This window comes from Trachinotus anak, unplaced genomic scaffold, assembly GCF_046630095.1.
Source record: "Trachinotus anak isolate AG129_WGS33_773 ecotype Australia unplaced genomic scaffold, CSIRO_AGI_Tana_v1 ptg000014l, whole genome shotgun sequence".
Lineage (NCBI taxonomy): Eukaryota > Metazoa > Chordata > Actinopteri > Carangiformes > Carangidae > Trachinotus > Trachinotus anak.
In genome coordinates, this window is record NW_027273865.1 from 7,563,686 (window position 1) to 7,590,145 (window position 26,460).

Sequence of the window (26,460 nt, forward strand, 5' to 3'; positions counted from 1 at the left end):
TACGTCCAACATGATATAATATGACTCATGTTTGCAAAATTAGATGTAACAGCTACAGTTTCTGAGTCTTCCTGCAAGAGGAAGCTCTTGATATATTGCGTGTATACCTGTTTGTTCCCTCATGTGCAACAGTACGATGTCTCATCAGTGAAATTTTACTGGCCAGGATGTGGTCAGAATAACAGGGACACCTTCAAGATAAGCTTTCTGTCAAAGAGTGGTGATTTTGTTTCGGATACAGTCTCAACTAAAACCAAACATTACAAGCCTGTTAGTATGCCAAGTCCTGGCAGACCGTATGTTTGGGCATTTTGTGATGAAAACCAGATCAGCAGCTCACAGACGATAATTCAGTTAGTTGCTTCCAGTGAATGGCCACTCCCAAAACAAATGATGTTAAATTTATGTGCATGTGGCTTTGAGGATAAGGACCATTATTATGTAAAGTGTAGACGACTATTAGGTGTAAATTTCTCTGGTGTTTGTGGAAAGGGCAACATCTTTTACACTTACTTGTTGCATCCACAATACTGCAAGAAAGAGATTACTCGCTTTTTTATTAACTTTAAGTTTACATGACACAAATACAATACACTGTAGACAATGTAATAGAACAAGTACATTTCATTTCACCTTATTAGGTTTCTCTTGGAGCCTTTAAATAGTGTAGTGTGCAGATTAGGCACTACGATTTAGATATAACATCAGACTAAACACACAGTCGCACAAAATTACTCAACACAGTTGACACACAAGTTACATGGCAATGAGGAACTACACACCTCTGCAACGGTTACTGGCACTCTGCCATTCAACCCTCACTACACTGTGACACAAATATCCTCCAAGTTATGGATTCACCTTGGTCACAATGATGCTTGTTGCTTGAATGATTAAAAAAAAAAGATGTGGTGAAAGAAATATTGTGATCATTTCATTAGGAACGCTTAATGAAGTCGTGTGACAATGTAAAAACACTTGTTCTCCTTTCAAAATGTAGCTTGAGTAAAAGTTGAAAAGTCTTCACAGCAACATGCATTAATGCGTAAGAAATATTTAAATGTTGTTGGTGCGGGGGGGTATGTACATTATACATATGTAAAATCTTAATCTGCAAACATCCTAAAGCAATTTTAAATCATGACAAAAGACACCTACGATACTTTCCACCAACTTTATTGTCTGTAATTTGAGATAAAGAATAATTTTTTAGACTAAAAATAACCTTGATGCACATGTGTTCTAGAGATGGCTTTGACAAGTTGCTCTTACAGTACTAGCTTGTGGCCCCTGTGGTTGGCTTCACTCACTCGTCCTAGATCAGCTCAGAGTGATGATACCACAGCCCTCTGACACAACAGACTCTGGCACAGAAAATATGTTAGTTCAGTTTTTTTTGAGTTTCCTGCCCCAGTCTCTGTGAAACCAGTAAACAAACATTAGCTGGTTTGTCTTTCCCTCAGAAACAACTTCAGTACCTGCACAGTTATTCAAGTGTGCAGCAGAGACGTCTTTTTGTACCCTCAAGAAAGAACTAGATCAGTGGTCTACCAGACAGCTCACCATAGTCTGCTTTGAAACATGTAAATGAACGGTGAAGCCAGAAAAGAAACCATCTGCATAACTATTTCAGGTAAGTGATGAATGACACAATAAATATAAACCAAGTGTTAGAAAAAGGGGAGGACAGCGGTGGTTTTAAAACAGTTTTCCTGAGCCAGAAAACTGGACGACTGCATTCAAGTAGAGCTTCATGTAAGAGTTTTGACATTTTAAGCACAACATTTACTTCCATGCGACACTGCATGCTGAATCTTGGGCACGGATGCCGTAGATACCATGATACATCAACTTACATGGGATCAAGGATCATTAATATAATCATTAATAAGTGTTTTACTTTGTCGGAGTTTGACACTTAGTTAAAGAAGCCTGAAGATGAGTTGGTAGCTTAGTGGTTCATAGGAAAGCCCTCTGATCCGGTGCACCCAAAAAGCCTGTGATAATCTCCCTGACTGAAGGGGGTGTTGGGGAGTTGGCTCTGCAGAGACTGACTCATAAAGTTGATAAGACATGCAAGTAAAAGGGCTTTTTAAACTAAGGTACGCTCAGTCATTTGTACCAGTGGGGAGGTTGAAGTGTTTGTGGGTGGGTGGGTGGGTGGGGAGTGTTTGTTTTACGAAGCAGTCAAAAGCCTCGGGTTGATAAGGCTTGTGGGGGGGCACTGTGCCCTTCAAAGACCCACAGCAGACTCTTTTTTTCTTTTTCTTTCTTTCTTTCTTGTGTTTTCCAAATGTCAAGACTCTCTTTCAGTTTCGATTTTGACCTCAATGAAACTGTAAGTGCAAGTTGGCTTTCCGAGTAAAGATGAAGGCAAAGATAATAAAGTTTTTATTTTCATGTGTGCTTTCCCTCACTGTGAATGAATTTGAACGATGGATAAATCTCTCCTCTTGTGTGACGGGTTTTTTTTGTGTGTGTGATTCGTGTCAGGCCTGGTCCACACTCCCTGAAGAGTTTCTGTTGCTGTGGCAGTGCTGGAGCGCTTCCTTGGCCTCGGGGGGGGGGGGGGTTGTGTATGACCCGCGGTTGTGTTGGGTTGTGCTGGGTCCATTCGTCGTTTGTTTGTCTGCAGACGCCAACACAACCTTGGTGCAGCCTCCGTTTCCAAGGCGAGCATGAGAGAATCAGCCGAAGGCCCTTTGAGTCGCAGTGAATCCAGAATGTCCTTTTTGCCAAGTTAGACATTTCTTGAGCAGCTTTCATTTGAGCTGCTTGTTTTTCATGTTGCACTGATCAAACACAATGAGGTTTGATGCTGAGGGATCAAGTCATTAAGTCAGATTTAATTAGCTGTATTGGTCTCATGACCAAAATGTGCCCCAGGCTGGTTGGATGTCACTAGCTTAGTGCAGTTTACCCACTCTGTGTCTCTTACACCAGACAAAGCTCTTCTGCTTTGGGTTTGAGGTGTGCATCGATTCAAAGAAACATTAAGTAAATTTACATCCGTGTTGAGTCACAAACACTTAGTGTTAAAGTTGAATTCATGTTGCAACTCTCCTTTTAGTTCTCAGTTTGTAAAGTCTGCAGTCGTCATCAGATTTGGAAACCGTCACCACACGCTGACAGTCATTACACAACAACATTATGTCACCTACTATCTTTCTCAGGCATTTTTCTCTTGCATTTCAAGGCATTCAAGTCTTGGCCTTGAGGGTGCCAGACTACTTCCTGGCATTGTGAGCAATTTAACAGTTGAGGGATTCCAGGATCGTTTTTGTTTAGCAACCACATACTTGCATCAGAAGAGCTTGTTTTTATGTGCTGGGTGGAACTATTTTGCGGGTCAAAGACAATAGTACAGGTTTTTCTATTTTCTTGAACATTTCACTCCAGCCTTGATGGTGTTTATTTTGCGGCGGACTGACAAAGAGAGGCGCACTGGCCGCAAAACACCCACTGTCTCTTTGATTCTCAGCAAGATTTTTCCTTCATTTGTTTGGCTATTGTTGGTAACTCTGTGAAGTCAAAATGAACTGCCTCTGGATTAGTGTCGTGTTACTAAACTAAAAGCACACGTTTGTATCACTGGAGTTGCTCCCACATGAGAAAATATTATTGGAAGCAATAAAAAGCAGCTGAACAAGTTATCTTTGTTTGCACGATTCTGTGCGAATGTGAAGTACAAAGCATAGATTTGGCAGAAAAACCCTTGTTTGATCTGCCACACAAGCATTTGTTCAGTGACGGGAAACCCAATAAGGTAGTGTACTTCCTAGCTGAAACAGTAGCAACCATCCAACACAATGACATTCAGACGCTTTACAGTAGTCACTCACCATGCTGCCGATCAAGGAGCTGAGAGCGCTTTTAAGTTGTCTGAGACTAATCATTTATAAACTTCAGATTCCTCCCTGCTAAGCTACTTCACTCGCTACAAAAACCCTAGTGTTTCCACCGACTGCCAAGTTGAGAGCTTCTGTTTAAGCAGAGCTTGAATGCTAGTTTCACAGAGAGCGCTGAGAACAGAAAGCAGTGGGCAACGACTGACAAAGGCAGCTGAAAAACCACTGCATAGAGAAAGCTCTCTGTTCCACAGTCCCCCCTCAGAATAAAACACTGTTCTTCTTCAGCAGAGCTGCTGCCCACGCAGGCACAAAAAAACAACAAGGAGACAGTTGAGTTTTCTTGTGACCTCCCATCAGACCTGTGGAGGCAGTCACCTCAGGGCTTTACTGACCCCTTCACAGGCACTTTTGACCCCATGTCTTTAGTAACAGCTCGACTGATGAAGATAATAACAAATCAAACACCAGCAAGATTATCTGGTTTTCAAGATTTCTCCCTAGTCAATATACTGATTCCTTACTTTTGTAAAAGTATCAATAAAACAACATTATGCTGCTTTACAAGCCCTGCATTCAAAAAGTTACATAAGGGAAAGCACATAAGAATTACTGGTAAAAATGTAAATTTAAAATATCAGATGCAAAAGTAACTGTAATGCAGAAAAATGGCTTCAGTTTTATAAAGTTACCAAGTATTACATTATTGTACTATTATTAGTGAGATCATCATATGTTTGTCACTTGATCTGCAAAGTAACTAGAGCTGCTAAATAAATGTAATGAAGTATAAAAAGGTTTCTGAGTAAATGTGTGCAGTTATATTCCACCACTGATGCTGTGAGAGGTTGTACAACACAAAAATACATTTTAAGGCCTGTGATCTTTACTCATATTTTACTCATAATGCAGCCTGAGGCACTTTTTTTTTCTTCCTTCATTTTCTTTTCTTTAATATCTAACAATGAAGTGTAGTCTTTGGTCTTATAAAGGCATCCGTTTTTAAAGTTGATATGGAAAGCTGCTTTAAAATAAGCTCCAGTTTTAATATTAATTCATTGCATTTTAAAACACAAAACATTTCTTTTCAACATGTATCCATGCATCAGGATTTTGTCATGTTGAGCACATGATGAAGTCTTGATGAATTCCCTCACCAAACCACTGTTCTGGCTGATTCCTCAACTGTAAGAGCAGACAAAGGAGTGGGAGGAGCTGGGCTGGAGGCAGTGGGAGGAGTTACTACCACTCAAAGTACAAAAACTGTCTGCCATACAGGCACAAAGGAGAAGCAGGCACTCTGTCTGAGGATGATGCGTGCTGAGCAAAACCCCTGAGGCTGTCAGCGAGAGAGACAAGTAGAGTGAGAGAGAAGTAGATACTGAGTGACTCAGTCACTTCACCACAGAAAGAAAGAGGGGGTGGGGGGGCAGGAAACAGACCCTGGGGACAAACAGTGGAGCACACTCACATTGTGACACACACACACACTGAGAGCGGGAGCTCAACTTCAGCTTCAGTTCTGCTCCTGGGGAGAAGCCTTGTGGTTTGTGGTCAGGACCTTGTGAGAAGTACAAAGCTGAAGACAACTTTGCTGCTGTGGAGCTGAAAAGGACAAAAACACCGGATTGAGTTTTGACAAAGTGGAGGGATTATGCCATGAGGACAATTTCTAACAGACATCAATGTGGATATGTCGTCATTCCTTTTGTGGACCCAGCAGCTTGTGGTGGTTGGGGACTTCCTGAGTGAAAAGGGGGACACATTTGCGTGACTGATTTATCTGAGTAAGTAAACTCAGTCTGCAACTCGTGGGGTGCAGCCTGGTAGAGAGATAGAGCAGGGGGAGGGGAGGACGCTCCAGCCTGAATCTCTGTGCTCTGTGAGGGGTCTTTTCAACATGAGGTAACCCCCCAAAACAACTTACATCAAGACACAGGAGTGAATCCTGTGCAGCAGTCCTCTCTAACGTGGACAGTGGTGTTGGGAAGAAATCTTTGTGCGAATGGCCTGAGTTGCCTTTCAGTGCATCCTGTTCTGTGCTTTTCTCTCCATTCATGGTGGATTTGTTGTGCAGGGCAGCCCTTTCATTATAAAGCTGTTACATAACACACACCCCTCATCCCTCCACTCTTTGTCTCTCAGAATGTACAACACTACCCCCTCGATTTACGGTTTAACCACACCATTGGCGGACAATATCACAGCGAACAGCTCTAACTGCACCAAGAACGATGGGTTCAAATACCCTTTGTACAGCACTGTCTTCAGCATTGTGTTTGTTGTGGGGCTCATCACCAATGTCGTGGCCATTTACATCTTCACCTGCAGTCTGAAGCTGAGGAACGAGACCACCACTTACATGATGAACCTGGTGGTGTCTGACCTGCTGTTTGTATTTACTCTGCCTCTGAGGGTCTTCTACTTCATCAACCAGAACTGGCCCTTTGGCAGCACGCTGTGCAAGGTCTCCGTCTCATTGTTCTACACCAACATGTACGGCAGCATCCTCTTTCTCACCTGCATCAGCGTGGATCGCTTCTTAGCCATTGTTCACCCTTTTCGCTCGAGGACGCTTAGGACTAAACGCAATGCCAAGATAGTGTGCGTTGCTGTGTGGGTGCTGGTGCTGTCAGGGAGCCTCCCCACAGGGTTCATGTTGGAGACCACCTCAAAAGAGAACAACAAGACAAATGCCATCTTCTGCTTCGAGAACTTCTCCTCCAAGCAGTGGAAGGCTCACCTGTCCAAGGTGGTGATATTCATAGAGACAGTGGGCTTCATCATCCCGCTGCTACTAAACGTATTTTGCTCCATAATGGTGTTGCAGACCCTGCGTCGCCCCCAGACTATCAGCCGCGGGGGGAAGCTGAACAAGACAAAGATCCTGCGCATGATAATTGTGCACCTCTTTATTTTTTGTTTTTGCTTCATCCCCTACAATGTAAACTTGGTTTTCTATTCTCTGGTCCGCACCAAAATTTTAAAAGGCTGCTATGTGGAGTCTGTGGTCCGAACCATCTACCCAGTAGCCCTCTGCATTGCTGTATCCAACTGCTGCTTTGATCCCATTGTTTACTATTTCACCTCAGAGACCATCCAGAACTCCATCAAGAGGAAGTCCACGGTCAGAAGTGATGTGAAGTTCTCCGAGGCCCTGCAGTCAGAAACCAGCTCCAACCTGCAGTGCAGCCTGAGGAACCTGAAAGCTAAAGTATTCCACAATGAATCCTCAGTGTGACGGAGACTGTGAGGTTTTCTTAAAATCCACCTTTTTTTTTGGAGTGCTTGATGAAGCACCTGCCAAAGAAATATTATCTGTTCTTAGTCTTGATCTCAGGGCAAATGTTTGGACCTGTCATTGACAGACTCTGCTCTGCAGTATTACTGCTACATGACCCTTTGTTCACATCTGTGGATTTATTGCTTTATTTATTACTACTTATTAATTTCCCTTTCCTGTGGAAATTGTGTTAAGCACAATTACTCTCCCAGTGACCTGGAAGGGAATGTGATCACTGAACAGCAGGACAGCCATGATATTGAATGCTACATGTGCCTGTATGTCTGGACATTTCTGTGGTAAGTTGTGGTGCTAACTTTAAAATAGTAATCTATTAAATTAACATAAAGTTATATCAAGCTATAAATTGTACAGGCTTTGTTTTTTTTAAATTGTGAACTAGGTCACAGAAGTGCCTTTTCTGTTTTTTTGTTCTGGTGGCATTTCATTGTAGACTGTATTAAATAGTGTTAATTGCCATTAAATGCACTGACATGGAATTTCGGATACTGCACTCATGCCACAGTAATGAATAAAAGACATGTACTGCCTAAAACAAGTGAAATCTTTTGTCTTTTAAATTAGGAAAGTGCTCTTTTGACAATGTAATTCATTTTAAAATGTTGAACTTGAACGCAACACTCAACATTTTGGCATAGCACCTATATATTTACAACATTAAACCAAATGAGGCTGAGGACTGTGCTGCGACACACGACAGCAAACAGTTTTCACTGCTGAACTTCTCTGATGTTTGTCCTGAATGCAAATGAGGGGGTAAACAAGTGGAAGTAGAGTGTTTGATGGAGTCTCTCTTACTCCCACTGGGGTGTGTTGTGGCAACTTCCTGTGTGGCAACCAGTGATGGAGAAGAGGAAGTCTTTATAAATAAAACTGACAAAAAAACATTTTAGATGAAGTATGTAAATGTGGTGTAAGAACCACTGACTCAGTGCCACAACATAGTGAGTGAATGAGTTGGTACAAGACAGGAGCTGAAACAGTGAAGTGTCTTTTATGTTTAACTTGACCTAGATAGGAATTCCATTTTATCATCCTGTTAAATTTTGTTTTTCCTCCCCCTCAAGGACATGGTGTTTTCATTAATATGGTAACTGATAAGGCTGATCCTCTGCACCAGAACAGGGCAGAACAGTCAGTACAGCTAAACAATTAATCAGGATGCCTCTGAACCACAAAGTCATACCATTCTAACAGTCATGCGGCATAATTTTAATTGTTCACACCTTTATATGTTTTAAAAAAAACAACAACAACATCACAGTCTAATTTTTAAAAAAAAGTCCTGTTTGCAGTTTACTGAAAAAAAAAAGTGTGAAATATTTGTCCTGCTGTGGACAAATTAAAAAGTGATATAGCATCAGAGGCGACTCGGCACAGCGTGAGAGTGAATAACAGAAAGCACATGGTGCTCTAACTTTATTGACATAACCTGAAAGTCAGTGAGTGGCGCTTTACTCCTGCCCCACCAAGAATGCTGAGGCTGCGAGGCTGTTCGGGCGAGCCAAGGACAGGGTGAAAGACCTGGGCTGTTGTGAAAACAAACATGGACAATTTGACACTGAGGGAGTTCACGTCATCTTCATCTTCGTCATCTGAGCAGCTGCAACATGACAACCAGCTTACGAAGCACCGTGAACTAGAACCTGTTCAGGGCCAATCCTAACGAGCCATGTCAAGAAGGTAACCACGCACCACTGATCATTATGCACAACTGGATCAATGAGTCAGTCAATATACAGGCTGTGTATTCAACATAACCCTTATCTGATCACCAGGTATTCATGGCTGTTGTCATCTGGGCCAAAGGTCAGGCAGAGAGGGGCAAAAACATGAGAAATCACAGCTTAATTAACAGTTTAACCACAGTTAGGATACATACATTGATTATCTCAAGTTCTTAACTGTAATTTTAAACCAAGAGCAAATAAATGAAATATGTAAAAACTGTTCTCACTGAATATTTGCATATTTCTTTGTAAAATGAACCAGTGCCTTCGTCTTATACAACCCCCTGATGTAACTTCTGGTAGTTGCTCAATAGTTCCCATTTTCCAATAAAGATGTTGCTTCATGTCAAGAACATGGAGCTGTGCGTACACCGCTGAAGTCTTATGGTTGTATAAGCAAACATGTATCAGGGCCCGGACCCCTCACGTGAGCCCAGCAGGCTCCTCTGCGTACACAACAGTTATCTAATCAGCCTGACCTCTCCTTCCCAGCAGACTGCAGGGTGAGAAAACACAGATGCTGCACTGGTTGTCATCACATACGTTCTGTTCTGCATCGCTCCGGTAATTTTAGATGCATCAAAGCATTCTTGTACAGTGTGAGATGGACCGAGGATCTGTGACATTTTATTGTGCAAGTGATGCGAAGAAAATGTAGCAATTTCACACAAGTAGACTTCTCTACTTCTAAGAGGGTTTGACAATAGTTTTCCAGGGGTTTTATCTACTTCATTTCCACAAAATCTGCCTCTGGGGACAAATAGTATAAATACAGTACATCATTTTAAGTGACTGCTGGAGCCCTCCAAGGTCACACAACACAACACAACACAACACAACACAACACAACACCAGTGTTTTGTCTGAGATCAGGGTCGTCACAGTCAGTACCATCCTCCATGTCTTAGTGGAGACAATAACAAGCCTGGATCCAGCCTCTAACTTACAGCGTTAGGTTCCTTGTCCCCCCGTGTTACATACAACCTTTTAATGGCTGCTTTGAAGTTCTGTCAGTCCCAAATGAACAGAAACCCTCTGGTGTGTTGAGAACTGGTGTCAGGTGTAATTTCTGCCGGGGCACTGACAGGGACCTCAGTGTGTGTGCACTTTCAGGGTGAAGGGAGTGAGGCGCACATCCTCAGACTCACTCCACAGCTCTGGATCACATGACAAGGGAAGTGCCTGTGCTACTAAATGGATCTGGGGAGGAAGGGGGTCTCTGCAGAGGCTAATCAGCCATTTTCCCTGCATGGCTCACAGGATAAATTCATCAGGAAATAGCTGTTATTACACTAATGTAGCCAGTGCCCATTTAGATATCTGCACCACTTTCCCACAGTAACACCAAAACCACATTCCACATTTCTGGTTTTTACAGTCCCACCTTGGTGTTTAGGGAAAACAGGTATTATTATTGTTCTATAAAAAGTTTGCCACTCTCCTGGGGCAAAGAGTAGTTGCTTGCAAGACAACCTTCGTGACTGGGAAGGAGAAGACAATTTAAAAAAAAAAGCACACAATGCAGGAGACAGAACATTGCGTTAAGTAATCATTCATCAGGAAGTGGTTTGACAAAAAAAGCAGCATCTTGTCTGAGCTAGCACAACAGCCTCACTTATTCTAAAATCAGAGGCAGCACTGAGCTAATAACCAGCGATGGAATGAGCTCAGTGTTTGCAAGGAGGGAGGTAAACTAAATAACAGCACCAACAGTCACATGTAATCCTCCTTAACTCTCCGTCGCCTCAAGCCACAAACAGGCCTTATCAGCTCCTGGAGGGGGTATTTGACCAGATTAACTCTCGGTTGCATAAATAATCTGCAGAATGAAACAGAAAGTATCAGCAGCATGTTGATAAAACACTCCCTTCACTGAGCTACCATCACATTTACAAAAACACGTATGCAGAAAGTGCCCAGCCTGTCAAGAACAGCAGAGGCCATGCTGGATTCATATATATTTCAACAATGCAGCCATGAAATGAAACTGGGACATTTTCAACCACTTATTGACTGAGTGTGTGGGCAGTGCCCATCACTGTTCCTCTCTTCATCAACCAGATGAGCCTTGACCTTCAGGGAAGAATTAAGATAGTGGCTGGAGCATATGTGTCATTGGTTTACCAGCTCAGAACTTCCTGCAAAAACCTGCACAGATCTGATATGATCTGATAATATGATACATGCAGCAAGACTGAGGCTCAAACTCAGAAGAGTGCGGTTTGCTCTGATTTTAATCGATAACAAAGGGAAAATTGAGCGATTAACCTCTTTCACTTTGTGTATGTGCGGGTGGGTCTGTGAGTGTGTGGGGTATGATGACATCCCTGAATATGTTGAAATACCTTAGAAGTCTTCATGTTAAACCAAGAAACCACATGTCCCAGCATGAAATGGGACTTGTGGGAAGAGAAGTGCTGACTAAATCCCTTCTGCGAATCCCACAGGGAATTCCCATAAACACACACATGCTCACACACATCGACGCACACTGTTGCACTCATGTTTTTGGGGTTGACAGATTTATTTCCTGGACACACCTCTGATCATTAAAGCACTGTACACTGCAGGCTGTCTCTACCCCCCCAATACATTCACTGTACATCCACGTGAGATATAACAGTACCTCCACTCTTCTGCCTTTGTGTTTCGGCCTGGCTGAACATAGTGTTACAGTCTGTTGGAGAAAAAAAACATTATGATTAGGTGCGTTCTGCTTGAAGGGACCGGTTGGGGTTTCCTTAGCTGGGAGTTCTCCCATTGAAGACTCCTGGGGGGGTTTAAACAATGTCCGAGCAGCCAATGTGAACACATTAATCCTCTGTTGTAGCTTCAGCTTCTAACCAGAGAGGACAGCCCAGTGGTGCGACTGACAGTCTCTTGAGAGAAAGGAAAGGTCACTGGGTCAAACCCCAGAGCAGCCACATCTCCCACATATCCTGTCACAGCATCTGTGCAGTGAATGATAATATAAACCTGATAAAACCTTTTATATCACTAAAATGTGTGTAGCATCATTATTGATGTAAAATACTTTAATCTGATTAAGGAAGTATGTGCAACTGAGCACCTAGAAGTTTCTCATAAGTTCAGTTACTACTTTATTAGTTTATATTACAATGAATTCGTTAGTAAAGTGCTTTTGTAGAAGAAATTAACCAAATAATGTTGCAATTGGGTTGAGTTTATTACAATAGAAAGTTCACTTCAAGTCAGAGGGGCACATTAAGGTCACTACCCTATCAGACCCCCTATCTCTTCCTACAATTCTTGTGCAATGCTCAATTTATCTGCGTGTTCCCTGCATGCAGCCGTGCTGAAGTGTAAAAATAAGACCTGAAACTGAAACTAAACTGTAAAGTCACTAAAGAGCTGATGAGGACAAGTCGTACTGTAAAGAGCTGATGAGGACAAGTCGTACTGTAAAGAGCTGATGAGGACAAGTCGTACTGAAGTCTGAAATTCACCTATCGAGTTTTATACGGCGGCTCCACCAAACACATGGCAGGATTAGTGATACCCGGGCCCCCGCTAATGCTGCAGCAGAAACTCATAAACAAATGCCCGTAGCACACTCTACAGCACAACCACACATAAAAGCTGACGCTTACAGGTCAGCCTTTAGGTCAGCATGTTCCCCGTCAGGAATTTCCACAGACCACACAGTACTTCTCCTCTTCTTCTGCTTCTCTTTCTCAGCAGAATTCAGTCTTCTTCAACCAGAGAAAATAACTGTTTAGAGGGAGGTGATGTCAGCATCTGCTCAAGCCAAACCCTTGTCCCAAAACCACAGCTCTTAGTAGAATTTAATCATGCTTGTTGTTTACTCAAGAAGTTCCTGTTTACGAAGAGGGAGTTATCTCCCTCGAAAGAACATTGCAAGTTGTTATTCAAGCTTAAAGAGTGGACACTTAAATACGACCTCCACATCCTTTTAGATCATGTCTTGGAGAGACACCTCATTTATTGAAACTGCCGCCTCAGGGTGTGAAGGACACAGCTCATTGATACCCCCGAGGTTATCTGCATCTTCCTAAAACCAACCACACAATTAGCTCCATGTAGCAGGCAGATAAGGCCGAGATAATTTCACTTCCATCAGAAGCGCCATCAAGCAAGAGATGCATGCTAATCAGTCAGTGTGATATCTTATAATCATACAGTATATTGACTTACTTGTTTTCAAATAACATCATAACCGTCAAGAGGGTACAAAGTGTTTTCCGTGCCACAGGGTAATAAATGGGAGGCGACGGCTGCCTTTTACAAATATAGAAAATCTGAAACACTGGAGCTCTGTTGGCAAAATTGCGGCCAATAAAAATATAAAGTATGTGTGATTAAGTAAATGGTCCAAAACATGAGATATCATGAGCATCTCAAACGCTCCATTCTTTTTCAGCACACACTAACACTGGACAGCATGTGTGTGTTCGGAAAGTCCAAGTGCCATGACTGATAAATGCACTAACCATTAACTTTTCATTGATCTTTCCTTCTTGTCTGAACTTGTGCAGTGTGTGGATCAATGAGATATAAACACTAACTGTGCAACTGCACAGAATCACAAGACTGAATGACTTCATTCATGCTGGGGACTGGACTATTACAGTATCTTTGTCGAGCTTGAATGAATCAATGTCAAACTCATAGTGTGAATTAATGAAGCTTTATTTTCCTCTGAACCAATTTCACCTTTCACCAACACCTTTCATATGAAACACACTTCACACATTCTGATTTAAAGGCAGATGGAAAATGCTGCCTTTAGCTGAAGCACTACTCAGTTTAAGGTTACAACAGTTATTTTTTTGTGTGCATTACCTGTTACATACGACCTGTCACTGCTATTCTTTTTCTAACTACAGAGCGAAGCCGTAGGCCTGCAGCACGCTTCGTTGCATGTGCTTTCATTTCAGGAGTTTCTCTCTGCATCAAGTGTGAAGCTCCTGTGAGACAAATCACACTCATTTCAAAACTGCAACTTAGCGTAGAATATAAACAGCGATGAGTTGACAGGGTGAGGTGTTAAAGCCTGTATTACATCAGTGCGTGCACTATAGAGGATAAAGAAATCGGCACAAGTTCAACCTCACAACAGTTAAAACAACTTAAAAACAAAATACACATTGCACTTAAATACACTTAAATGGATCAATGTCATGTTTACTTCAATCAAAAAAAAAGTAAAGCAGCTTACTGTGTAAGCTACAGGAAGAAAAACTCTCTCTTAAAATCTCTGTTCAAACTCTCATCTGCTATTGATCTCAGACTAAAAGGTGGCGAGGGGGCCTGCCTAAAGGTGGACCGGCCCATCAGGAGTCAACAGGCATGTGAGCCACAAACAATGGGAGCGATTAAAAGTGTAAATGGCCCGGCAACATGCACGCACAGGGCTGGCACTGTCCTGCGTGAACCGGGATCCAAAATTAACTGTTCCTGACCTTTTTCTTACTTTGAGCAGCTGATGAATTGCGCGGTTCCACGACAAACCCTGCATGGCCACACCAGCCTCTATTGTCTAATACAGAGCAACAAAACACTGGCAGCAGACAATGGAGGGTCACTACAGAGGGCTTGAAATAATCATAACAATGACAGCTCCCATATTTATAGCAGCAGAGAGACTCCCAACTGCAGCGCCTAAGTGCGTTGTTATTAACGGGAAGAGCTGCTCCCTGTGAAACACTTCTCTTTAGTGGGTGAGTCATGGTAACAGGTTTCATTGTTTTCTTTATTGTGTGGTAGAGACCACTGTGGCTATAAATGCCCACTGAAACTCAAATATAGTACAGAAACTAATGTAGCTGAACGTTAAAAAAACCCCAAAAAACACAATAGGATTGTGAAGGCTCCCTCCAATTGTCCTGAATAAGAAAAGTGAAAGATCGGTATCGTCATCAGTAGCCAGACAGGGATCACTGGGTCATCTTGCATCTGCAGAGCTCTTCCTGAGTGAAGTGGGGGAAGCTCAGAAAGCAGGCCACAAAAACAGCCACTGTGACACAGACAAAAGGGGAACAGAGATTAACAAGCGTCAATATTTCATCAAGGGTGATGACAGCAGCTGAGGGTCGAGGTGTGCGGACAATCCCCTCCAAAGACACAAAATGAAAGGCCTTTTGTGCATCAGTTTGATAAGAGGGGAAGTCACTTGATTGTTTGCTATCAGGTCACCAGGATGAGCAGGAAGAAAATCAATGAAGCACTTCAGATTAGATGTCCGAGCAGAGGTTGAAGATGCAACCTCACTGTGACTTGGAGCGTATGCTGAAATACAGGATGTTTTAAGACGAAGAGGGTTGAAGTAAGATACGCAGTGAAACACAGAGGAAATGCTACACTGATGTGTCTGAGCTCTACAGATTCTCTCTAGCGTGAGCTGCTCCACACACAGCGGAGGCACAGGAACACCAAAGCGTTGTGGTTCTGCTTGTACCTGTCAACAAAAAACTTCACACCGTGGTCACAGAGGACTTAACACCTCTGAGCGTGACACTGTGGTGTTTCTCGTACCTCGCTTTTCTCACCAGTCAAGGTTAAATCAAAGAGTTACATCAAGATTCAAAATGAATTTTCTCCCTCCTCTTGACCCTGCTGTTAACGCACAATGTGAGAGAGAGGGTCATTCATTCAAAGAGAAATTTCTCTCTTGACTCATTAATAGCCATTGAGATACAACAGACACGACTTCACATCCTTCCTGCAAGAGGAAGCCCCAGTTCATCTGCGTGTTTGCCTCTACAATTTCTCAAATACAACTGCATAAAACTGTTCAGTCAGGATTTTTTTTTTTTTCGAGTCAGGCTTCACCTTTGACCTAGTAGTCACAGGAACAGCTGCACAGTTTAACCCTAACCCACAACCATGAAATGAATCTTATCTTTCAGAAGCTTATAAATATATAAGTATATATATCAAAAGTTTGTGCCAGTGAAGAAAAACATTAAAAAAAACAGAACAAGGTGATCCTAAATAAATGAAATAAAAGAGAAGTCATAACTCAAGGCTGCTCCATTTACCGCCTCGCTATATAAGTGCCACTAAGCATCGATTAAGTATTAATGGAAATCAGAAAGAAGGGAGAAAGTACAAAAAGTGAAAATATAAACTATGCATAAAATAATATTCTGTTATTTTTACCACCTTCTGTACATCAGCTGTGTATGTTGGCTGTTGCCTACCTGCACAGGGTTTTTCATTTCTGGACAAAAAGAATAAAGCCAACATTACATTTAGATTAGACAGAAAACAGTCATTAAAAAACTGCCACCCACACCTGGAATTAGGGCTGGGTTATGAACATGTCTCAACCTCTTTTTTCAACTTTAATAAAATATGCCCAATTACTCAATACATGAGTGCCAAAGAATTAAATCTAAATAAAAAGTGTCCTGATCCCAATTGGGAAATATCTGCTCAAAGAGTAAATAAACAAACTTCCAACTTATAATACGTAACCCTTTTTGAGGCATAAGCCCATGTACACATTTATTTACAGCACCAAATAACACACTCCTCCAGTTTACATCAGACAACAGCTATAAAGACACTTTGTTCAACGTTGAACAACGTTGTTCATGTTGTTCATCATGGACACAGATGGGAGACCCTCCTATCACTATAGCCCAGCTATGCTACACAACTATATCTGTATCTTTCCTGAACATGGACATGGAGGTACAAGGGGAAAGATAGTAATAATAATAATAATAAAAAAAAGGGATGGAGTATGAACCCTGGAGGGGGGAGTCAGTGTGGCCTCAAGATAAGGGGCGAGCTGCAGCCCCGAGCTTCCTCAATAAAACACATCATGGGCAGATATCTGGCAAAAGACTCTCATATAGTGGAGAGTCCTCCTGTCAGCCAATGGGAGGCGTCCTGTACTGGAGGACCGTTGGCAGCAGGATAATCCATCCCTGGTGTGACTGTTGGTGAATCAGCACCATTATTGTTTTGTTGACTCAAGGGTTTGTATCTGTATCCTGTTGAGCTCAAACTGTCATGGGTGAGGCCTGGTTTTGGTCTCTCTTTTGTCACTCGAGTTTAAGCTCTTTTCTGCTTATTTCATAATAATATCAAAGTTTTCATTTGGAAAAACAAAGAGCGTAACAGGCTCTACTTGTTCCCTTATACTAAATGTCTTTATACTCTTTGGGGCAACCACAACTAAGAATAGCCTCTTATATTGACATATAGGCAGGCACAGATTTATCTGACTACAGCTGACGTTTCAAAGTAAAAAGATACTCAGCTTTAGGTTTAATTTTATCTAAACCAGAATGGAGCTTTTCTCATTCCTCCCAACTCTGCAAGGTTCACACCAGTGTTTTCAACTCCACCTAGTGGTATCTAATGAAGATCCACTGTAGGACAGACCGGTGCCGTGGTCTCTCTGTGTCTGCACTGTTGAGGTCACAGCAAATTAAAAATAACTCAATAGCTAAAGGGGCCAGATGTGTGCTTTGTCAGTGTCTCGCCAAAAGAATAAAACACAAAGAATACCAGTGACTGAACATGTTTAGTCTACTTTTGATATTGCACAGGAAATGGACATCAAAAGGTGGGGGGGTGAGGGGTGGGCTCAAAATGGTGTGACCCCATGAAGACTCAGCTGCTCTGAGTCTATAATATTTCCTGCCTCCCCGACAAGCCAAACAGGAGCTTCCAGACAGCCTCCAGCGAATGGGAATGTTATCACTGGGAACCTGAACAGTACCCAGCAATGTTCAAATCAAATGAGAGACACAGCACAGACACATCTCCAGCATCTTTATGTACAAAAATAAATAATAGCAAGAAGTTGAACAACATTCAGTTTAACTTTTAGTGTTTTGTTGCAGCAGTGTGATCAAGTTCACCAAAGATCAGCACAGAGGTTGAAACAATATAAAACAAAATTTTAAAAAACGTAGTGTCTCATTTTTACTCCGTGAGCTTAACCGGACGCTTGTAAACTTGGATATAACCTGTTATTAAAAAAAATGGTCCTCATTAAAAAGACCATTGACTTTCATGCTTCAAGTGAAAGTCACTTGAAGCACAATGTATACATTAACAACGGCAGCCTTGTGGTTGTGCAGGCTGAGGAGGAATGAGGCTTTAGTGTTCTGAGAACATTTGTTCTACTTCATCCATCCAGTCACATGGAGACTCTTCTTCAAAGTCTCTGTGAAGAGAGAACATACAGTACAACATATTTTATCTCTGTTTTCATACAAGAGGTCTCTCTCTCTCACACACACACACACACACACACACACATCATACAAATCCACATTACATGCTGTACCTTCATAAGAGATCCTTGCAGCACTCTCTTTACACATTAATATTCAATGTGAGCTTTAGTGTGAGTAGTGCTCATTTTGTCATATTTGGTTTTTGCTTTAGACACACAAAGCATTTTATTGTTATTTTGTTTTTTGTTCTTTTTTCTCTTCTAAACCCCTTCACACTCTGTAAAAACTTTAAACCAACACATCAGCCCTGTGCATCTTTACATGATTTTTACAAAGAAGGTTAACCCAAAGCAAAACGAGTACTTGGCCCTTTAAAGCTACATTAGGAATCATTCAGTGTTAAAAATAAAATGAGAAAAATCACTATCTTTCAGACTTACGTATCCTCGTCATCAGATCGTGGCTCCAGCCGGTCCTTGTCTATAACCACTTCTGGCTCAGGACCGTCAGTGTCGTCACCCTGCGGCTGGGAGAGAGGTCCCACCAGCAGGTTGTCATCTATAAATGGAAACCACAACACCACAGATGACTGTTTACTGTATGTGACTGACATAATTCTATCATGACTGAAAAGACGCTTTCAGGAAATTAAACAAACTCATCCTCTAATTTCAGTGTATTTGTTGTGCTCTACAGCCAAGCTTCTTATGTTAAAATAACATGGGACGAATTCAGCTATTTCAACAGACCTCCTCTGTTTATTACAAAGGTGCTGAAGGCTCTGCTCAGCTGAGCCTTCTCCAGCAGACTCAGCAGCCTCTCGGGAGGATCCCTCTCCCATTGTCTCCTCTGCCTGCTGTCCTCTGGCTGCTCGGACACGCCTGAAAAAAAACAGGGATACAAAACTCTGATACTGCATTTCTTCAAATTTAACTTAAAAAAAAATATATATATATTTTAGAAAATGAAAATGTTGACACTGCATATCATACTTCCAAGAGTAGAACCTGTGAGGGCCTGGCTGGCTGATGCCATGCTGTCAGATGAGACGAGGCTGGCGTTGGCCAACACTTGCAGCACAGTGTCTGATGGTGCAGCGGCCCACTGCTTTCGATGGCCGGGCTCTCTGCCTTCACAGTGACCCTCAGCTAACTCTGTGCCTGGGGTGAACAGTTATTTAGGTCATTTTCTGTTTGAAACAAGTGAAAACATTGAAAACTGTGCTTATTTTCTCACTGACAACCACATGCAAGTGCTGCGGTTCTCCCAGAATGGCAGCAATATATCCTTCATTCATGATGTCGACTTTAATGTGGACTCTACCTTCAAATGTTGACGTTTTTATTAAACTCTTCTCTCCCAGTAGATCAGCCACCTTCTTCCCCTCCTCCCTGTTCCATCGACCCGCACGCCTCCCCTGTTCCTCCGTCTCTATAACCTGTAAAAGATTTAAAGCAGTGCAGTAAATCAAACGCATAACACGAGCTCTGCAGACATCTGAACTAACAGCAGCTTGTCAAAGGTCAGATTCCACATAGGGTCACCACAGCTGGGGAAGTTGTGCAAGAGTTTAAATTCTCACTCTGACACCATGGCCTGACAGTATGTTGTTCTGATGGATGGGGCAGCCATAAAACCACTTAAGTGACTGTCACCACACAGGAAGCTCAAGTGTTTTTACCTGGGAGGGAGCGTGTGAACGCAGGAGTTTGGAAACCCGGTGAGAGGTCAGGATGGTGCGCAGGGACGGCCTGTCTTTTGGGTTTGTCTTAAACATCTGCTTGACCAGATACTGCAGCTCGTAGGGCAGGTGGTTGGGGAGGGGAGGGTACGCGCCCCGACACACCTTAAAAATCAGGCTCTTCCAGCTGGATGCCTGGAACTGGACACAAGATGTAGGTGTGAGGATCTCTGAGACAACAAACTGCACTGCAACATCTGAGCCACAAAAAATACACACGAGATGATCAAACTCAGCTGAAGATACGCGGCTTTAATCTCTCCACAACAATGCCCCGCAGCCCCTTGCTGTGCAGTAAGATCACAGCAAAAGTAATTTCATACAATGACTCGCTGACATTCAAACCAGTGGTACGTGAGAGAGAGAAGGGAGGGGAAGTACCGGGTGTTGCAGGGTGCAGAGCTCGTACAGAACACAGCCCAGAGACCACACGTCGCTGCAGAACACAGGAACACAAGAGGCTGTTATTCATTCACACTAGACATTCGTCATGCACCGGCATCGTCAAAGACATACAAGGCTGGTTAACCCACGCACGAGTTACATAATCGCTGCTGAGGTGAGAACACAGACTGTTTTGAAAAATCCTCATTGTTGGTGAATTGACTGTCACTCCAACCTCCTAAGAAAAAACACTGTTCACAAGCTGTGCTGTCATAAAATCAGGCCTGAAGGGAAACTGCAGGTTAACAGGTTTTTGTACATTTGTAAATATTAACAAGTGTAAAATTTGTATACATAGCTTTTCTCAATGTATATAATTACATGTATTCTTATATAATATATATTCATATATACTCATACACTGTTTGTGTTGACTGGGAGGGTGTATATTCTTTGCTTTATCAATTTAACACTTCCTGTTGCAATGACCCAATTTCCCCACATGGACACTGATACATAGTTATTAAGCTTTCAGTTTATTTTTATTTTATCTTGTGCCTTGTGTCAAAACAAGGACCCACCTCGCACACATGATAACGTACCTCTTATTGTTGTATGGCTTGTTGTCCCAGATTTCTGGAGCCACATAATATGGTGTCCCAACATAAGTATGAGCGTAAGCCTTTGAGCTGCAACACAATAACAAAAATGGGTGGAAGTTAAAATGTAACAGCAGCAAATCTAATAAAAATTTAAAAAAGGCAAACGACAAACTGCTATAAATGCTCTCTTCCTCCACCTGTTCAGAATACATGCTGAGCCAAAGTCCCCGAGCTTGATTGTCCCATTTTCTGTGAGGAAAATGTTCTGGGTAAGGAAATGACAGAGAGGTGACGATTTAACATGAAGCCAGAATAAGAGCACCCAAGCATGGCAAAATGATGACATTAAGCTTTAAGTGGGAGATAATGTTGTGATCGAATCTCCATCAGCAATTTCATCATTGTTCCTTTCGCTCCACAGCGCTCACACTGATGAGATTCTATCAACACGCAACCAACCAATAAACCAAAATATTGACTTCTTCTAAATCAGACAGAAAACATAAAAAATCTCATCTTCCCCACGAGTCCATAATACCTGTTCTATGTATCGCATCAAGTAAAACCCATAGTAATTATAAACTACACCGTCTCTAGACACTACTGTACCTTGGACTTCAGATCTCTGTGCAAAACCCGTTTATCATGGATATGCTTTGCACCTGCACACATTTGAGCAAACCACCTCAAGACCTGGAAGAAAAAAAAGATTTCAGTGAAACAAAATTTAAAAAAGGGGGGAAAAAAAAACATAAAAATGTGAGAATAGTTGCAGGTAGTGGAGGCCTACATCATCAACACAAAACTGTGTCGTTTTCTGTTGTCGGATCCTCTGGAGCAGGTCTCCTCCACTGCAGTACTCCATAACAATACACAGGAGGCCATCAGCTGAACAAACACAATCACAGTGACTATTCCGCAATCTAAATAATAATAACTGTATGTCACAAGAGTCCAAAATGTCTTGTAATAGCTTTTGAAAGAAGGGTCACGTCTGTGAATACCTTCGAATGCCTCCCTGAAGGCCACAATATTAGGATGTTTCATTCTGGACAGCAGGATGGCTTCTCTCCTTGATTTCTCCAATTTGGACGGATTCTATAAAAATGCAAATACAAGCATGAATGTATTTCTTACTATTCCAAGCAAACATCCTCCGCATATCTGTAGAGGCTGCTGTCTGGTAGGGTATCTGCACAGCGTGAATGCATTTCCACATCCCACCCCTGACAATAACATAAAAGTCTGGATTCAAATCTCTTCTGCAACATGTTGGTTTCTCCATATATGTGGGAGTAGAAATCCAGCATTTTAATGTCTTATTATTATGACGATTGTTGTTTTCCCAGAACGGCTGGATGCGTTCAGGTGATCCAAGGCAAATCCTGTTCCACCACACAGGTAAACAAAGGTTTATTTACATATCACTCATCAAAATAAAAGTTACTAAGTGCTTCACAATAAAAGCACGTACAGGATATTTAAAAAAAAAAAAAATCAAAAACAATGTAATTTACCAAAGAGAAATATCGACGAAAGGGTGAACATAAAGCTACAGTCTTCATAGCACATCACTACATGTGTTTGCACAAACCTTTGGCAGCTGGATTTCCTTGACCACATACTTCTCCTGACTGGTTTTACACTGGACTAACAAAGCCCGGCCGAAAGATCCTTCACCGATCACTCTCAGGAGTGAATATGTCTCCATGGATCACCTTTACACAACACAAAGAGACACCACCCGTGACTGAGACATCCGAGCGGAGGCGACACTTTACATCAAGACTTTCTCACTTTACTCTTCAATGAGACAAAACTAATACACCTACACCCGTGCTGTTTGTTTGGCCGCTACTTCCTTATTGTTGCATGACGTAGATCAGGCACACCTGTGCCGCGCGATGTCGCCGCTAGATGACGGTAGACTGTAATCTGTAAATCTCAGCTCGAGAGACTCAGAAATGTCCCTAACGATCATAAAGTCATAATAATTTGCCGTGTTAATCTAATGGTTTCATATTGCAGTGTTTGGTTGTTTAAGTGCTTATATATTAAATTTCACAGTTGCCTCCTTAATTTGTTGCATCTGTTTTCGGTTTATTATATAATGTCATGATATCTACAATATACTGCAGGCTCTAGTCATGATGTTGCTGTTTTTTCCCCCTTGATCTTTCTCTTCGACTAATCTGCTCAAAAGATTAAATAATAATCTCTTGAGTTCGGACAGCCCAAACTTCGCCTAATGTTAACCCAGTAGAAGGAACAGGGCCCGGGCTGTACGGACAAGCACCGGGTCCCTCCCTCGCCTGCTGACCTAATCTGCTGCCAGGGAAATTGAAAAGCTGACCCGCAGTGGTCCGGGTCAGTGCTGGTGATGTGGAACGGTGCTGACCTGGATGCGAGCTGAGAGATGCTTTTTTTCTGACAGGGCTACAAATCACACACAACAAGCTGAAGTGGGGGAATTGTGTCTGCCAGCCGGGTCGCGGCATGGCGGAGCATGAGGTAAAATTGTGGAAATGATGGAAAAGTAATCGAGCAGCGTGACACAGATGAAATGTCTCCTCTCATGCTTCTGTAGGACCCGAGCACTGTGTGCGATGTAGCTGTGTAAAGCACCCACTAGAGACTTCTGCAAGAGCCCGGATAGCTCAGTCGGTAGAGCATCAGACTTTTAATCTGAGGGTCCAGGGTTCAAGTCCCTGTTCGGGCGATAGTACTTTTGAGCAAAATGAAATGGTGACACTTAAATGCGACATCTAAATTAAACTATTACTGGAGTTGAGCACATTAACCCAGCCCAAAGCACAGTAACACCCTGGTACAAGAAACCCTTATACAATAACCGAGTATGATCTGTGGGTGGCGCTGGTGCAAAGTGACGGGTCCCTATGACTGTGTAGGTAAAGTGTGTGAGCCTCATAGAAATCTAATGAACATAAACAGTTGCATGTCAGTACATTTACTGCTCTGGCAGAAACTTTTATCCAAAGCAACATACATTCAAGCAAAGTGCAGTAGGAGATCTTAGTCTAAGTACAAAGTGCTACATTTATTCAGAGTGTGAATTATACAATGACTATCAGGGGGTCAACTAATTCTCCAGGGTGAAAGGGAACTGAGTACAGTGCAGGTGTGTGCTTCAGTGAACTGCAATGGTACAGTCCTCACAGTATCCTGCTTATTTAACGGAATATCTGTCAATGATTTAGAAGTTTAGAAGATAAGTTTAGAGGCGAAATATCACTATCACTATCTTCATTTTGAAAGTAGCCTAACTAGTGACTAAGGATGTCGAATAAATGTAGTGGTATACCAAATTTCCCTCTGAAATGTACTGGAGTAGATGTATAGCATAAAATGGAATTACTCAAATAAAGTACAAGTACCTCAAAATTGTACTTAAGTACAGTATGTAGAGTAAATACACTTAATTACTTTCTACCACCGGTAACACAATTACTTAGCTATCAGCACACATGTAGTTTAATATTGTTCATCTACCCAACAAAGGAGGTGCCTAAAAGCTAATTTTAGAAGAATAAAAGAGGTAAACCACCACAACCACACAAAAGACTTAAAATTAAGTAATAAATTCTATATTGATGTCAAAACTCATCTCTACAACAAATAATTCTCCATTGTCTCAATGCTCATGACTCAATTTGCTTGCATGGGCTTGAGGACGTGAGCTAAAGATGGAGTGAGGCAGGCAGAGCAGGCACTACTTTAGCAGTGTCTGAAATCGGTGTGGCATGAATATGGCAATTATATTGTAATATATACAGTTTCAATATAAATGTTTAAAGACCATGTATAGATTTTCATTGCTTAAAGCACTGAATGGAGACCACTGGCTGACTGGAACAGCAGGAAAAATACATCCAAACAAGACTGGGTCAAACCCTAGAATGTGGCTGGACCACCTATGGTGAAACCCTGATTTTATAACCGCGACGTCGTCTGACAAAATCACCAAACACATAGATTAAAGACAAAAACTGTGCTGCAATTTAGGCTCTATTTACTTCTAAAATGATCAGCCATTGAGAAAGTTAGAGAAAGATCTTTTGCCTTTACACTCATAGTGACTGAGTGTGTGTGAGAATGAGAGAGAGAGAGAGAGAGAGAGCGGATGACACCAGCAAAGGGCCAGAGGCTGTGTAATTCCCTATGTAATTCAGTCGCAAGTGGGTTTCTTGCTACTGATATATTTGGAAAACTGGCCATGGGATAAGCATATTAGCTCAACATAAACATTAACATGCACAGCATGTGGGATGACATTTCACTAAAGTAAAATAAAGCAAAAGAAAACAAATACCTTGTTGGATGCACTTTGCAAAAGGAGAGACTAAGTCTTTGTGTCTTTCTTGTAAATATTCACATTAAAGTCTATTAACTGGCTCAAAGCAACGTCCATGCTTGCTGCTTGTCAGTGAGTCACGCCAAAGCACTCTGACATTATTTCGTTTGCAACCTCAAGCCTTCAAAATAATAGTAATATGAAACAATACACAATTAAATACAACCCCCCAAAAAACCAATTTCGTCTTACAAAGGTAAACAAATCATAAAACAGGTTGGACTCGAAGGCTTCCGAGACGGACTATCTTTCCTAATTTGTCTCTCACACACCTTCCCTCTGGGATCCACCATAGTTTAGTCTTTATTTACTTCCAACTCCAGAACAGAACAGGTTTTTATTAGAAGCATGTCTTTATTTCTAAGTCCATTGGTTTGATATATAGAATTGGTCCTAGCTGTATTTCAGTTGCCCCTGTTTGCTTTAAAGTTATTGCATTATGTGTTAAAACAAACTCAAGGCAAGGCTCAGTGTGTATTGGAAGCGCTCCTCTGCGTCCCCTCAGTGCCCAGCAGCCAGGAAACCAGAGTGGCTCCGTAGCTTGCCTGTAACAAGAGGTGTAGCCTTAAGCTCCCGGTTGGCAACACGGTCCAGCCATATATTGGGTTTATACAGAGTTTGTTAGAAAAAAAATCTCTAAATCTAGCAACAATGTGCAAAACACCACCTACTAGGACCTGTTTGCACCAGAAACTCCAACTCAGTGACATAGCACTCGGCTGACCAGTGCTGGAAATATAGTCAGTCAGTCAGTCAGTCAGTCAGGGACATTCATGATTATAGGGCTGGCCCTGCTGCGGTCCAGCCAAAAATGTAAAACATGCATCTGTTAACAGTCAGCAAAATGCAAATTGAATGTGATTTGTAGTTAAGGAGATGAAACTTGAAAGCACTCCGGTATGCTCCTTTAATGTTCAGCAGAATTCTCCTAACATCTTGTGCAACATCAACTAAGTGCTTCGTGGTCAAATTACTGCATAGTGGGTCCAAATGTCTACTATTTGCCTCATTACCTCCTGTTTTTTGCTCCCTGGCAGTGTTCTGGTTGCACCTATCAGCAAGTATAGTACTTCCACAGGAGGAAAATAAAGGCAATAATGAGGTAAATATTGGGCATGGTGCAACAGTTTGTACACAGCTCCTGGATTATGCTGCACAAGCTGTTTGGGGAAATATGGATATTTTTTCCTTTTCTTGGAACTGTAAAAAAGACATCTTGGTTAATTTAGTTTGAGAAGAAGCCCCGCATCAAACCTCAGCTGAGCTTCTACTGACAAATGGATGTCGACTGTATTTT

The 26,460-nt window shown here is 42.0% G+C and overlaps 2 protein-coding genes and 1 non-coding gene across 3 annotated transcripts; 2 read left to right on the plus strand and 1 right to left on the minus strand.

The window, feature by feature from the left end:
* The first annotated feature begins 5,132 nt into the window (after window positions 1-5,132).
* On the plus strand, window positions 5,133-7,687 carry LOC139632042 (lysophosphatidic acid receptor 6-like). The gene has a single exon (XM_071496776.1). The coding sequence runs from the start codon at window positions 5,995-5,997 to the stop codon at window positions 7,087-7,089; it is 1,095 nt and encodes a 364-aa protein (XP_071352877.1). The 5' UTR covers window positions 5,133-5,994; the 3' UTR covers window positions 7,090-7,687.
* A 9,952-nt stretch (window positions 7,688-17,639) lies between these two features.
* On the minus strand, window positions 17,640-22,725 carry nek3 (NIMA related kinase 3). Its single transcript, XM_071497028.1, has 14 exons — window positions 22,624-22,725; window positions 22,386-22,509; window positions 21,796-21,889; window positions 21,582-21,679; window positions 21,401-21,484; window positions 20,989-21,056; window positions 20,792-20,878; window positions 20,187-20,241; window positions 19,746-19,946; window positions 19,388-19,502; window positions 19,057-19,224; window positions 18,814-18,945; window positions 18,505-18,622; window positions 17,640-18,051 (listed from the first exon to the last, which is right to left on the minus strand). The coding sequence occupies exons 2-14, from the start codon at window positions 22,500-22,502 to the stop codon at window positions 17,985-17,987; spliced, it is 1,404 nt and encodes a 467-aa protein (XP_071353129.1). The 5' UTR covers window positions 22,503-22,509; window positions 22,624-22,725; the 3' UTR covers window positions 17,640-17,984.
* A 712-nt stretch (window positions 22,726-23,437) lies between these two features.
* Window positions 23,438-23,510, plus strand: trnak-uuu (transfer RNA lysine (anticodon UUU)). The gene has a single exon. It is a non-coding gene; the product is annotated as a tRNA-Lys (tRNA).
* The last annotated feature ends 2,950 nt before the right edge of the window (window positions 23,511-26,460 follow it).